Source organism: Gopherus flavomarginatus, chromosome 4 (genome assembly GCF_025201925.1).
Source record: "Gopherus flavomarginatus isolate rGopFla2 chromosome 4, rGopFla2.mat.asm, whole genome shotgun sequence".
Classification (NCBI taxonomy): domain Eukaryota; kingdom Metazoa; phylum Chordata; order Testudines; family Testudinidae; genus Gopherus; species Gopherus flavomarginatus.
The window spans coordinates 123789255-123804383 of NC_066620.1; the positions used below are offsets into that span (position 1 = coordinate 123789255).

At 39.6% G+C, this 15129-nt stretch overlaps 1 protein-coding gene across 3 annotated transcripts in view; it reads left to right on the forward strand.

Annotated features, from left to right (window-relative positions):
- Window positions 1–15129, forward strand: part of TBC1D32 (TBC1 domain family member 32) — a 187186-nt gene that overhangs the window by 92688 nt on the left and 79369 nt on the right. For all 3 annotated transcript variants that reach the window (XM_050949461.1, XM_050949462.1, XM_050949460.1), the window contains 3 exons: window positions 6219–6341; window positions 8816–8924; window positions 9886–9979. In XM_050949461.1, the coding sequence (XP_050805418.1) occupies window positions 6219–6341; window positions 8816–8924; window positions 9886–9979 (326 nt within the window). The remainder of the gene's footprint in view (window positions 1–6218; window positions 6342–8815; window positions 8925–9885; window positions 9980–15129) is intronic.

Genomic DNA, 15129 nt, shown 5'->3' on the forward strand with positions numbered 1-15129 from the left:
AAAAATGCAGAATAATACAGAAATGTATCTCATATATATATATTTCCAATGATTTACAGAACAAGTCAGGAAACAGATTTAGGAATGGGAGCTTTAACGGCTTACAGTGTACGTCTATCTGAAAATCAAGCAGCCTATTGAAATATGGCTCAGAGCTGTATGTGTTAGTCAATATTTCATCTAGTTCACTCTATTCAAATTCAAATGAATGCATTAAATTCCACAGAAGCTATGAGATGTGCAGACATACATTTGTTAGACAAATGTTATGAATTTGACATAGCTTTGAGGGTTTAGGAGATCCAAATACTAAACACTGTAACGTGCTTTTCAGTTGTGCTTTAAAGATGATTCTCTGTTCTTTTGCACTGTAATATTCACTCTTTTATCCACAATTGCATCTTAATGACGGGCATAATAGTATCATTTTAAATAATTTGTTCAATTAATTGTACCTGTAGTATGTGTATTGTTAATGAGCTAAGTGTGTGAACTAATGTCTGAAACACAATGAAGAGAATATTAATTAATTTGTTCTGTAAGAGGGAAGCCTTCAACCTTCCACATTCCTCTGTCAGGTCAGTATACTATTTAAGTTGGCCTTTTTTTTCTTTTAAAACAATGCCTCTTACATTATGCTCATCAACAAATTTTAAAATTAATAATGTTTACTTTTTTAAAAATTAAAAATGATTCCGTTTAAACCACAGTGACACTTTTCCATAAAGTAGTTTCCATATGTAATTTTTCATTTTTAAATGTTTGTAATATATTCCTTTCCATTTGTGGACCTTGTTTTTCATTGTTGAATCATAAATTCTCTCATTAGTTTCAGATATTCTCCCCCGGCCCCATTCTGCAAACATGCAGATACACCAGCAGTACTATATGGGCAATGCAATTATCTCCATTTTTAAACAGGTTGACAGTCAGCCAGTAAGAATGGCTGATGGGTCTGATAACTCTTACGATTACTAAAATTTGATTAATGCCTACTCCTACAAAGAATCCTGTGATGCTATTGGTCAGTTACCCTCATGCTTCGCAAAATCCCTTTGAATTTACTTTTACTTAGGCATAACTATGTCTCCATGAAGGAAAGAAGGCCATAGACAATGTCTTCTCCTGCCCCATGACTTGCGTCCTTGGGATCTATGGTACACTCATAGAGGGTCTTTCTTATGGTCCAGGAAGGGAAGAACAACCTCCTGGAGGAGGTACTTCTTCCCTCTCTCAACCCCATTTTAAGATCACTAGATCTTTTGAAAGCAAAAGACACTTCCTAGTGCTTTGGTTTTATTGCCACCAAATCCCAGTTTATATTCAGTCATTCCTAATTAGTATTTTGTTAATTTATTGTTAGATATTCTGCTTATTATTGTAGATGTGTTTTCTGTCTAGAAAGTAATGCATATTTGCATTTTTTTTTAAGAAAAGCGCATACATTCTGGGGCAATTTTATAAGACATCGAAGGATGTGTGACATACTGTGATAATGTAGGCTTTCAGTCAATGAACAATAGATGACTACTTCTTCCATATCACAAGTGACCCTGAGGGTTAATGTAACCTTACCATGAAAAATTCTATTTCAAACCTTGTTGCCTTACGTAATACTTCCAACTCACATTTGTTGATACTTAATCAAATTAGAAAAAAAAAAGTCAAGCTACTATTTTATAAACTAGCTATCCTTATAGCTGTTTCAGATACTCTCATTTAATAAATAAAAACAAGTTTTAGGTAATCTGACTGTACTTCCAATTTTGTTTTTCAAATGTGAAAAATTTAAATGAAGGGCCAAAACTGACAAGCTAGGTTTCATATAGGAAAATTATTCACCAGGAATTCTGTTTGTCATAATTCCTTCTCCCATTTTAGCTAGCAACAATAGTTACAGATAGCATTGTAGTAACCCAGTCCCTGGCACTAGCTGTGATGCAGCATCACAGAATGCTATCTTGAGCCAATGAGAGGACAGCTCAAGCTGGGGAGGGTGCTTGAAATTCACCTGAAGGGGCAGTTGGAATAAAATCTGTTAGACAAGGAGAAGAATGTAGACGCTGAGGTAGCATGAGCACTGGTGTCTGGGTAGGAGAGGAGGCGATAAAATAAAAGAACAGGAGACTAAAAATAGGGGACTGGGAAGTGAGAAGGAGGAAGGAAGGAAAATAGGAAAGGTTTCAGATTAGGAGAAGTAGAAAAAATAGACGTAGGTATGTGAGAAGGCACTATTAGAGAAAGGCTGTAGGGGGGAAATAAAATCTACAGATATATTGGGGAGGAGACTGTCTAAAGCGAAAAATCTGAAAGGAAATATAATAGGTGAAAAAGGGAATTGATCAAAAAGCTGCATTAGATGAAAACAGATCCAACAGTAAATGAGAAGCCCACCCACAAATGATTTACAGTAAATGAGTAGAGAGAGTGACCGTTTGAACATCTATTGAAGGAGTACAGTTCAAAAGTGTCTAATGGACAAGTGAGGAGCCACTAGGTGAAGAAACCCCACTTATGGATAAACTCGATTCAAAGAGATTAAGCCATGGGAACATTGAAGTCAAAGAGAAACAAAGAACAGGACAGCAAGAGCAGATCTGGACCTACAGCCAAGGAGAGGAAAAGTTTATTCTTCTCTGAAGGGACACAGTATATTTTTAAGAAATCTCTCTCATTCTTGTTACTAGCAATGCATTTGGCACTACCTACACCGCATGTACAAGCTCACAAAGGTTAATGAGTTGGTAACCTACAGTTTATTATTATAAGTAGTAAGTCTTTGGTAATATTCAATATTATTGATGCTCCTGATACAATTTTTGGGGTTTCCCTTATAAAGTTTTAACCATTTAAAATTATTCCTTTTTGGCTTTGCCTTTGTGTCTTTCACAGTTAGCATAGCCTAGCCTAGCCTAGCTGGGTCACCACAGCAAGCAACGAGGCAAAAGCTCCATCAGTCAAAACTAGTATATAAAGAACCTATCTACCAAATTCCTTTCTAGTTAAAAATTTCCAGAGCAAAGTAAGGGATGAGAAATTAAGGGGAAAAAAAATAAACCAAGAGATGCTTCCAAGTAGAGAGAGAAGTGATATAGGCTGAGAGGAAAGAAGATGTAACAAACAGAATTACTCATTAGTAATTCCCCTTGTTCATTCCTTCCTCTCCCATCCTATATAGTGACAATTAAAGAGAGCAGATGTTGAGAGCAGAGAGTCAGAGGAGTGAGTTTACCTCATAGTAGCTCTTGGAACACCTAACAGCCAACAAAAGTCAGCAGAAGAGAAACAGATACAATGGCAGATCAAAATATAAGGTGATAACCAAGTGGCCACCTTGCAAATTTCAAAGGCAGATTCTTCTGCACTTAACAATTTTAGATGTAGCCATTTGTTTTAGTTCATAAGTTACAATCTCTTATACACAAAGTTATTGCAGTCTTGGTTGCTTTTGACACTTCTGACAACCTTCAAAACAAATTGTCAAAGATATTCCAACAAGTTCCTAATAAGCAAACCTGTACATAAAAAATGATTTTGATATAGCATTGCTGTTGAATGCATTGCAATAAAATGTCTTTGATTACTCATAAGTAATCCAGGATAACTTTCATAGCACAAATATTTCACAAGAGTAGCTAAAGAAATACAAATATGATTTTCTTATTTCTTTTGGTTCAATAAATCTTTATAAAACATCAAATATAAGTGTTGATATCCTCAGCATATCTGCATTCATACTTGGAATACACTGACAAATCAGTATTTGTCTTGAAGGGAACATTTTATGAGTAAATCAAATATAAAACCACTATGCTACTAACAGAAATCAGATTAGGCAAAGGGCTGTACATTCAAAATGGAATTTTCAGCTTGGTAAAGATATATAGGAAAAGTTGTTAATCTCACACAAAATTCATGAGTTGTATAGACATATTTCCCAAATTGTTACACGTTCTATCAGAAGTAAGGCCCTGCAGGTGTTGCATCTCCTGACAAGTTTACAAATAAGCTAAGCAGCCTGGTGGACTGCCGTGCCTGATTGGCTGAGGAAACTAGCAGTCTGGTTCTTACGCCCAGCAGGAGCAGTAGCTTTCTGGCTGCTAAAAGCACACATTTGTGGATTCTTTGCCTCCCTGTGCTTGTGGCATTCCAAGCCTGCTACTGTCTTGCTTCTGTCCTGATGTGGCCTAGACCCTGCCCCGCACTCAGCCTTTTTCCAGTCCTCTCTCAGCTTATTTTCTGCCTTGGAACCAGCCCTGCTTCTGCCTTCCCTGACTTCAGGTAATCCGGTTCTGATCCCTGTTTCCTATTACTGGTTCTGACTCTGTCTTGACCCTTGGCTCTGGTATTTGGACTCTGGCTCTGATTCCTGGTTCTAACTCCTGTGCTATCCACTAGTCCTGACTCTTGCTCCAGCCACTAAGCCAGACCACCTGTGATTTAAACTCGAGAGGTAGAGGAGGGGAATGTTAGCTTGAAGTATATTGTTTATATATAGTATATTGATTAATTTGATCCTTTTAATGGCGAATCTTGTGTAACATAGCCGAGTTCCGGATGAATACCCCAGTGGAGATTACTCATGGAATGTTTTGAATCAGCGCAATGTCATTCTCTTTCCTGGGCCAGATCTGCCCACTTTGGGGGTTGTTACTCTCTTCTGCCCACAAGCGGGGATCTTATGACTGTTGTACACTGTCAAACTCTACTCCTGGTAGTTCTCTCTATCAGGGAGCTCAGTCAGGTTATATGCTGGTGAAAGCTACCATCCATTCTGGACTAAATTCAGCCTGACATCTTTATAATAGTTGAAGTGTTCTTTTTCTAACTTGGCTATTTTAAACACATGAAATATTGCAGTCCAGATGTTGCTGTTTCTTTTTGTGCTTTAGAAAAATGCTCAGAATGAACCTATGATCTCATAGATAGGCACAAATTAAAAGAAAATAAATAGAAATACAATTTTAACAGGATGCAAACTGAGCATATCTGAGTTAAGAATAGTCATTTTGGTTATGCATTCCTTGGTTATTATCACTTGAATATGCAGGTATTAAATTATTGCGAGTATGACTCCTGAATTTTTCCTGTTTTCAAAAGAAATATATTGAAAACACGGACTAACAGATACAAATGTCAAATAATATGTATTTCCTAGGTTACAGCAGATACTACATGAATGCAAAATGTAATGCTAATCAGATGTTATTCATGATGTTTTACTTCTATGATAAAAGAATGAAAGCAGCAACAAGAATTTTAGTGATATATTTTTCCATAAATAGGGCACTTCCGATTAAATAATTTTTACTTTGTGATGTTACAGTAACCAGATTTATGCAAAAAATACAAAAAAAGTTTACAATTTCAGTGCTTCATATATTATCCTGGTGATACCTCAGATTCTACCATAGGTAACATCAAGCTAGAAAGAGAGCATTATCATTGTTAATTTTGCCTGATGTTATAAAATAAAATGGTACTTAACTTGCTGTCATGTGTTCTGGAGATTACCTTTACCTACCAGAATGTTCTGACATAAAAAAACCCCCAGATACATTGTTTTACTCGCATGCTAAAACTTTTGTTGTCTTTGATCTTTGCATAAAATTTGACTAAACAATAGAGTACTTACAGTAGAGAATATAAATTTGCGTTTTTTATCTTGACTCTTTTTCAACTGAACTTAATTAGAAGTTACATTAGGAACTTAGTGTTGTATCATTTCTTGACATTTCAGAGCATCGGTTGTTTTATTAATTTCACATCATGCTTGTTTTCTGTGAGGTGCAGTCAGCAGACTAAATTGACCAGCATATGTTTGTGAATGTTTTTTTACAGTTGTTCAGTATAAATTAAAAATCTATTGGGAGCTAATCTCGAGTTGCATAACCCTTAGTAAACAGAGTGGCTACTAAAGGGATATAAAGGAATCCTTTGTCTCTTAGTTCTGTCCGGGTTTCTTAAAGCATAGATACTGGAACAACTTTTATAGTGAGGGTGATGAAAGCCATTAAAACAAAATTGTAAACCCTCCAAATGATGGAAACCACTTCAAACCAGGGAGTGCTGCCTCTCCCCCAGCACTTCTAGTTCCAGCGCCTATGTCTTAAAGCACTTTTTTTTACTTTGAGATCTCATGTTTATTCTGGTCTGCCTTAGTCTGTATTAACAGTTTCCTAAATCATGCTCTTATTTCAATGTGTGTCCTTCTACAGGTTGTTAAGTGTGCTGTGCTGTGATCTAGATATACTTCTACTTTTAGAGTCTCAATATAAACTATCACAAGTTCTTCTAAATGCCCAGAAGGAGAACATCATAGAAACTTCTGAAGGACCTGGGTAAGAAATGATCAGTATAAATATGATGTTATTTAGATTCAGTCCAGCAAATACTTACACATTTGAATAGCTTTATTCATATAAATACTCAAACTGAAATCAACTAGACTCCTAACATATGTAAAATTATTTACATGCATGTTTGCAAGATTGAGGCCTTAATCTTTAATAGTAAAAAATATGCAAAATTACAAACTGAAAAAGAAATGTGTTGCCTTTAGTCTCTTTAATATACAGTAATCCTAAAGGCAACTTGTAATAATAGCAGACACAACATTTTCAGATGTAAATGTGTTGTGTTATTAAAGGACCCTTATAAAGATCTGTGGTGGTGTGACGACTCACCTGTGCTGCGCCTCCTGCTGGTAGTCCTGGGAATTAGCTGTTCACCAGGCCCAGAGTGCCCTCTGTAGGCCGATGTCTCTCCTGTCGCTGGCCCCCGTGTCCGTCCTGGACCCCGGTGCCCTTTTACATCAGAGTTCTTCCCGCTGCAGTAACTCACAATCTGGGTATCCCCTCCCTGGGGAACCCGCAACCCCCTATCCCCACCTTGCCTGCAGCCTGGGGTTTTATCCAGCTGGAGCTCTGCAGCTCCCTCTGCCCTTCCCCAGCACTGTCCCTCCTCAGGGACCCTACGCAGCTCCTACATAGCCAGGTCCTTCTCTCTCATAAGCTAGAGAGAGTGTGTGTGTGAGAGCTCCTGGCTTACAGTCCAGTTATAGGGCCAGCTGTGGCCTGATTGGGGCATGGCCTCAGATGTGACTGTTTCCCCAATCAGCCTAGCCTTTTCTCTCAGCCCCGGCCCTCTCCAGGGGCTGGCTTTTAACCCCTTAGCTGGAGCAGGGTGACCACCCCGCTACAAGTTCTGATATGTACAAATAAATATACATTGAATTTTCCTCTTTGTAACCTCAGCCCTCTCTCCTCCTCTTATGACTTCTAATTGCTAATTACCAAAGTAAAATTATCTTGTGTAAATAGGCCACATTCTCCTTAAAGAGAGCAGCTCCATACAGCACAGAGTGATGAAACATATACTGAAATTAGAAGTCAGTTTGTTCTTTAGCTCAGTATGTTGCACATTAAGAACTTGTCACAGTGTTTACATATGTGATCGATATAGAGCTGAGACTCTAACAATATGGCCTAGACCCTCAACTGGTTTATGTCGCTGATTTATACCAAGTAAGGATTGGGCCTATTATCTTTCTAAATAATGGCTGCACACTGTTGTTATAGCAGACTCTGTATATGAAAAGTGAAAGTGTTTTTCCTTTCTAAAACAAATTTCTTTTGGGCTAGATTGTGACTTTAGGCACAGTCTTGAGCAACGAGTGGCATGTACACTCTGAATCACTATGCCCTCCATGCTTTGTTTTGCTCCTGTAGTAATATGCTTCTGGGCTATATCAGCAGCAAATTTTAACCCCCCCACTTGAGCTCAGGTGCTCTAGTGACTGAATTGGCAGGTGTAACCAAGGGTCCCCCAAATTCTCCATCCCGACCCACCCACCTGCTTCTCATCTGCCTCGGGTGGGAAGTAGGCATGCAGAGCCTACTTATTCCTATGTGCCCAAGACCCCAGGTTCCTTTAGCCAACTTAGGGATGTGAAGTTGTTTTTACTGCCCTACTAGTAGCTGAAAGTCCATGCTGTAGCACAGATGTAATTTGTGAAGTCAGAATGACTTTGCTACTCAAGTTTATGGTTTTATGGTAAGTATGTCTGAGGGCTGGGGAATGTGTGTTGGCTGGTAGTTTTCCGTTGATTTGTTTGGGTGGTGAAAAAGAGTTGTGTGTTTGGGGTTATTCTGTGTGCTGGCTGTGTTGATTTGTCTCTGGAGGGCTGCGCTGGGAGATTTTTGTTGATTTGTGTGAGTTGCAAATGAGGGATTTGTACTGTCATGAGAGGCTGTGTGTGTTTGGGGTTATTGTGAGTGCTGGTTTTGTTGTGTGGATGGATGCTTTACATGTGGCAGTTGGGACAAGTAATCCACAATCTGTGCAGTCTCTCTCATACAGTTAATGAAATTGTTGCATGCAAATTGTCTTTAAGGTGGTGATTCATTGAGTTACCTCTGATATCACAATGATCTAGGACTCTTGGCATGGAATAGATACATGGCTTGCTGTCACATAGGTAAAATTCATAAAGTCAAAATGGCTGAGAACTTAAAAAACAAATAGACATGAACTGCAGATCCCAGTGATGATTGACTCTTGGGATAGTCTGAACAAAAAGAGCACTCAACCATGCTTGTAGCTGTCGCTTCAGTCTGACTCAACAGACATTCTAGTGGTAGAGTGACAATCCTGGAATCTTATTTTATAGATTTTTCCTTACACAAGTATGTAGTCCTAGTCACAATCTAGATCTATAATTATAGTTTGTCCCTAGAATTAGTAGCATCCTTAAGAATATTTTCTGAGAGCAGCACTCAAAGGTAAATCAAGTTTGTTTGTTTTGTTTTTTCAGAAATTTTATAATTGATGGTCTGTCGGTAGAGAGAAACCATATTCTTGTTAGGATAAGTCTTACAGGAGGACCAGCGGAACGGATTTTGCCTCAGAGAGTACTAAATAAGGTTAGAGGGAACGTCTAACAATTGTTCTTGTGCTGGTCGTAGGACTTCAGTATTCCTACTGCTAATTCACAATATAAATATTATTTAGCATCAAGAGACAACAACTGCCTGCACATCAAGATTGTTAACCCCTTCCATTGCAAGAAAAGAGATTTGCTTAGCAAAGATGTTATATCTAATGTCAATGGGCTACTAAGTGCTCAGGTAATGCCACGTTCATGCCAGGTTATCAATTTTTTAAAATAAATACCTGTTTCTCTAACTCTAGAAGTGATTTTTTAATTCTTTAATAGATTTCTATCTGTAACATCTTCCTTTTATCAGATTTTTTTTTACCTATGGGCATAGTTTGTGAGTAGAATGGGGGGCGTGACCCCCTGAAACTGCAAGCCTTGGGCAGGTACAGAATTCGTCCCCCATGCGCGGCCCCGTTGTCCAAGCTAGAACTTCCCTCTCAAATATATGCCTATGGTTTTAACCTGCTTGCATTTCATCTGCACTATCAAATACCTGTATCTTTCATCACTATTCTCACAGTGCAGTATTTGTTAAGCAGGTTCTTTTATTAAGTGCTATGGTTTTCTACAGACTGTCACTCTCAGAAAGAGAAGATGGAAATTACTATCAGCACAGAAAAGACAACTAGATCAATGTATAAAATTGGAAATACAGTATTTCTTTTGAAAGCTATAATTTTCCTTTCAATTAAAAAAATATTAAATTCAGAATTGTTAACAATAGTTACCAGAGCAAATTGCTTAAACCTTCTGGCTCATATACTTATTGGATTTCATATTACTTTTAATTATAGAAAATCATACAATTAAATTGTAGTATCAATAATTCTGACAAATCTGTTGGAGATTCATTGTACAATAAGCAAATTTTACCTGTAGATGAGTCGGGTAAACTACTATTAATTTACCTTCTAATATCACTTTGTTCTGATTCTTTTTTCTAGGGCACTGATCCATATCCTTGGTCAATGTTTTCATCATACCCCTTGCCAAGGTGCTATCTTTCAGAAGCTCCTAGGAAAGCTGATTTTAGACAAGGTACTAAATATATTAACAGTTCAGATTCCAAACAAACATTTTATGTCAGTTTATTTTCATTCTTTTCTTAGAATGAAATCTTATAAATAGCCTGGGATTTATATTATTGGAAGTATTTGTGGCCAAGTGGGAGAATTTGTTTTTAGTTGTTGCTTTGTATACCAATCATTCTGAAAAGCTCTGTTTAGTAATCCATTTCTTATGCTAACCTCAAGATTAACGTTTTGGCTGATCTCAGGTGGGAGACACATGAGACATAAACATATCATCTTGTTTGGCAGCTGGAGTAAAACAATATGTTTAAGATACAGGATTTCTTTTGTACTCTGTTTCTTGATTTGGGTCTCTGTTTGCAGAAGAATGGTGGTGTGTGAAATACACAGTGTTTATAACAGTTGGTTCTTGCACTGAGAATCAGTGTGGAATGTATGCAAAGTGAGTAGTCTGTTGTAGATTCATCTAGACAAAGCATATACAGAAACCATTTTAAGGTTTTATATTGAGCACATAGTAAACTAGAACTTAGTGAATAATTTATAATGAATAATTTCTCATGTGGAATTTGCCTGTTCAGTTATCTGTCAGCAGATCACAACATACTCAGATGTATTCATGTTGAGAAATTATTTGTAAATTTATTCAGCAAGTAATTCTTTCTCTCTTGGTCATTCACAATTATTCAGTTCGTGAATACTCGGAAATTAGACTAAGGTGGCCATGATTACTGCTTTCTTCATTTCCTGGCCTGAGATTTGGTTATAGCAGAAGTTGGCTTTTGGAAACCACAGTCTGCATCTGTGCACCGTGCCCCCCTTCATTCTCCACCCCACTGCCCAATCTAGGAAATGTAGTTGATAAGAATCTCAATTTTGTATTTTTAAGATAGTTTCTAGCACTATCCCCCTTTTTTATTATGTTAGCTTTGAAAACATAAACTAATGTGAACGAGTTTCTAAGGTTGAAACAAAAATAGGTTATATTTGTGGAGTGAGTATTGGAAATGGCAAACATTTGTTTTGCAAGGCTGCTCAAATGTTATGGCAGACTTTAGACAGGGTCCTCTTCTCTCCAGCCCATGAGCTGGTGCACAAGGATTAATATGATAGCAGATCCACTTCTCCCCTTTCTCTGGCTTGTCGTCAAATGTAAGAGTCCTTACTGAGCACAAATTAGAACCGACCAGCAAATATTTTGGGCCCAATCTGGATTTTAAAAAAGTCTACCTCCATGGAAAGCTTTAAGACTACTGAAGTCAGGATCAATGAGATTCTTTTCCACAGCCCCATACTTTACATGATGTGTGCATGAAGCTATAATGAAAGACATAATTAGAACTTTAGAGCTGCCTCTGACAATGATACTGGTGGTGGAGAAGAGGATGGACTAAGTGGTTGTTTTAATTAAAAAAAAATTGTGAGCAAGCCCCTTGAAGAACTCTGAACCTAAAGAATATGGAAAACAAGGGAAAGACAAGCCAGAGAGGAGAGGAAAGAAAACTTTATCAAAAGCCAACAATAAGAACAAAGAACAAGAAAAAGCTAAAAAAACACTAGAAAGAAAAAGAACAAGGCTAAAGTAAAAAGAGGAGAAAAAGGAAGAGAAACGGAAATGAAGATCCAAAGAATGACAGTGAACGTTAGTAGAGAACAAGCCGTAAATGTGGCAGAATTCTCCTGTTAGCTAACTCAGAGGTCTTCCTCTTAAAATTAAATGTGAGGCCCTCACTAGTCTTTCTGATATATTAAAATATGTTAGAAGTTATGCAAGTCAGTTGCTAGTTAGACACCAGTTCTGTCATCTTCTTGCTACCCCATGCAACTGCGTATAAACGTCAGATAGTTCAGGAAGAATTAGTAGCAAGAGAACCTGGTGTTCTCTCTGAGCAAGAGAACAAAAATTGTTCTTCAGCCAGAGACTATTACCAGCAGAAAAATAGCAGAAGTCATGTAGAGCACACAGGAGCAATAGGTACCACTTCTAAAGAAACTTATGAACTATAGCAGGACAAATTTACAAAGAGCGTATGGTGTAAGTCTCTAGTAGCCCTGAAAGTGGTTAGAAATCCTTTCTTCCCCAGCTACCTTTCCAACCACCTCAGTGCCCCCTCCCTCTTGTTCAGCATGCCTTGGATGCTGATGGCAACAGGATTCAGTGGCAGTTACTGCTCTGCACTGTTAGGGCCTCTCATCTGTAGAGAGTAGCTATGGACTAGTAACTTTTTTTCCTTAAGATCTCCAGCAGTCACTGCATTAGTAATGGCAAGGGGGTAGTAATAAACTTAAAAAAGGGGACCGTTTTTTCGTAACAAAACCACCAAAAGTATTGATAATCTGAGGGGAAGTCAAAGAAACATGGGTTAAAAACCAGCCGTTTCTCTCTCCTTCTCTTCAGATTCCTTGTTATTTGAAAAAGAGGAATTCTTCTTTGAGTGATGGTCCCTATGGTATTCCACCGTGGGTTATGCACCATGTGCCAGGAGCTGGGGAATTTGAAACCAGTCTCTGTTGGTCCATGCATGTGCCCTCGCTCACCATGTGCCTCCAACCGAGGAAATAAAGTGTTGGGAGGAATGACTGCCTCTCGAGTTCCTTCTCACCACTTCATGGTCTGGATTGAGACCTTTCATTGTCTGCATCATTGGCTTCATTCTGCAAAATAAAAATAATCTAGTTTGTAAATAGTTTTTAATAGTTTTAATTGTTTAGCATTAGAATAGTTTCCAGGGGGCATTTCCCCTTCCATCCCCATACCCAGTTCAGTTACTGGACTATGCCCAGTATTCCAGAATTTGAACTCTCTGCTTCCTGCTTGTGATTCTTCTATGTCAGTGATGACCACCAACACTGCCTGTACTGCCTTGGGGAAGCTCACATTGGTAAGATGCAGTATCTTCCAATTGTTCCCTAGCTGTACCTGAGAAGAGTGGGAACTTTGTCACCTGGAACTGGGGTACTACTGAGCCCACCACCCTGGGTTCCATTTACACTGCACTTTACCAGCACATAAACAGGTAGGGACACACCTAGCTGCAGCTACGCACACAGAGGCTGAAATCAACTCTGCATGGGAAGGCTCAGCTAAGGCACTTCCCAGTTCCTAAGGCATGCACCCGCTTCTGGAGTGTAAACCCAAAATTATACCGTCTTGTGCTATACAGAGAACTGTACAGCATAAGCTCACGAAATTCGCCCTCTCTCTCAATGTGGAGAGGAATATACACAGCTTTCTGCTCCAATTTATGATTTCAGCACACTGGTTTTAGACAAAACAAAACAAGTTTGTTACCTACAAAAGATAGGATTTTAAGTGATTATAAGGCAGTGGTGGGCAATCTGCATCCTGTCAAGGTAATCCGTTGGTGGGCTGCGAGACAGTGTTTACATTGACCGTCCTCAGGCATGGCTGCCCGTAGCTCCCAGTGGCTGCGATTCGGCCTGATTCAGCAAGGAGTGGGTCTCCTGCTGTGAAGTCCAGCTCTGGTGTGGGAGAATTACCCCCCACAGACCCCAAGGTCGGGTATTGTTGGGAAGCTAGGAAGTACTCTCATAAGCATGAGTTTTCCTCTAAGTCCACTTCAAAGAAATTGGATTTGGCTGTAAACAAACCCACCAACTCAGCCTATGAGGACTTAAGACATACTAAGTTCCAGTTGCATGACCAGAAAGAACAATGTTCCATTAGTACAGTTGTCCCCGGCTCCTCCCAAACCCCAGGATATGTCAGCACCGACGGATTCCAATCACTGCCAACTTCAGATACCACCATCCTTGCCGGCTCCGATGGTCTGGACAAGAAGAACCCCTCTCACATTGGGGAGAGCTGAATCTGTGGCCATCCCCACAAGACATTTTCGCTCTTCTGAATCCAGAATCCCTTTCTCCATTGGGGCCCTCCGTTTCCAGGGGGATAATATCACCTCTGAGGGTATGTCTATGCTACAAAATTAGGTCAAATTTATAGAAGTTGTTTTTTTATAAATCGTTTTTATACAGTTGATTGTGTGTGTCCCCACACAAAATGCTCTAAGTGCATTAAGTCGGCGGACTGCATCCACAGTACCGAGGCTAGCGTTGACTTCCAGAACGTTGCACTGTGGGTGGCTGTAGGTAGCTATCCCACAGTTCCCTCAATCTCTGCTGCCCATTGGAATTCTGGGTTGAGAACCCAATGCCTGATGGGGCAAAAATAGTGTTGCGGGTGGTTCTAGGTGCATGTCGTCAGGACCCTCATTCTCTCTCTCACTCGCTCCACGAAAACAACGGCAGACAATCGTTTTGCGCCTTTTTTCCTGGGTTACCTGAGCAGATGCCATACCACGGCAAGCATGGAGCCCGTTCTGCTCATCGTCACCGTATGTCTCCTGGGTGCTGGTGGATGTGGGATTGCGTTGCTACACAACAGCAGCTCATTGCCTTTTGGCAGCAGACAGTGCATTACGATTGGTAGCCATCGTCGTTATATTCCTGGGTGCTCTTTTAGCCAACCTCAGTGAGGTCAGTCAGGGGCGCCTGGGCAGACATGGGAGTGACTCAGCCAGGTCATTTCCATCTTCTGACGAGCACCCAGGAGATGACGATGACTGGCACTCGTACTGCACCCTCTTCTGGCTAGAGCTAGGAGATGATGATGGCTAGCAATCATAATGAAGCATCTTCTGCTGAGCACCCAGGAGATGATGATGTCTAGCAGTCGTACTGCACCGTCTGCTGCCAGCCTCAGATGTAAAAGATAGAGTGGATCAAAACAAGAAATTGACTCGATTTGTTTTGTGAAATCACAGCCTGCTAAACCCAGGGTTTTGAGCTCAGTCCTTGAGGGGGCCATTCTGTGTGACAGTTGTTTGTGTTTCTCCTTGATGCAAAGCCACCTCTTTTGTTGATTTTAATTCCCTGTAAGCCATGTCATCAGTCGCCCCTCCATCCAACAATGACAGATAATTGTTTTGTGCAAAACCAGGCGAGGAGGTGACAGCAGCGCGGTGACGAGAGTAATGAGGACATAGACATCGTCATAGACTTCTCACAAAGTACAGGCTGGACAGTGTGTCCTGGCAATGTGCATATCATGCTGATGAGCTCTACATGGTCATCTGTGCTGATCAGCTTGCCACGCTTGCCAAACAGGAAATGAAATTCAAAAGTTTGCGGGCC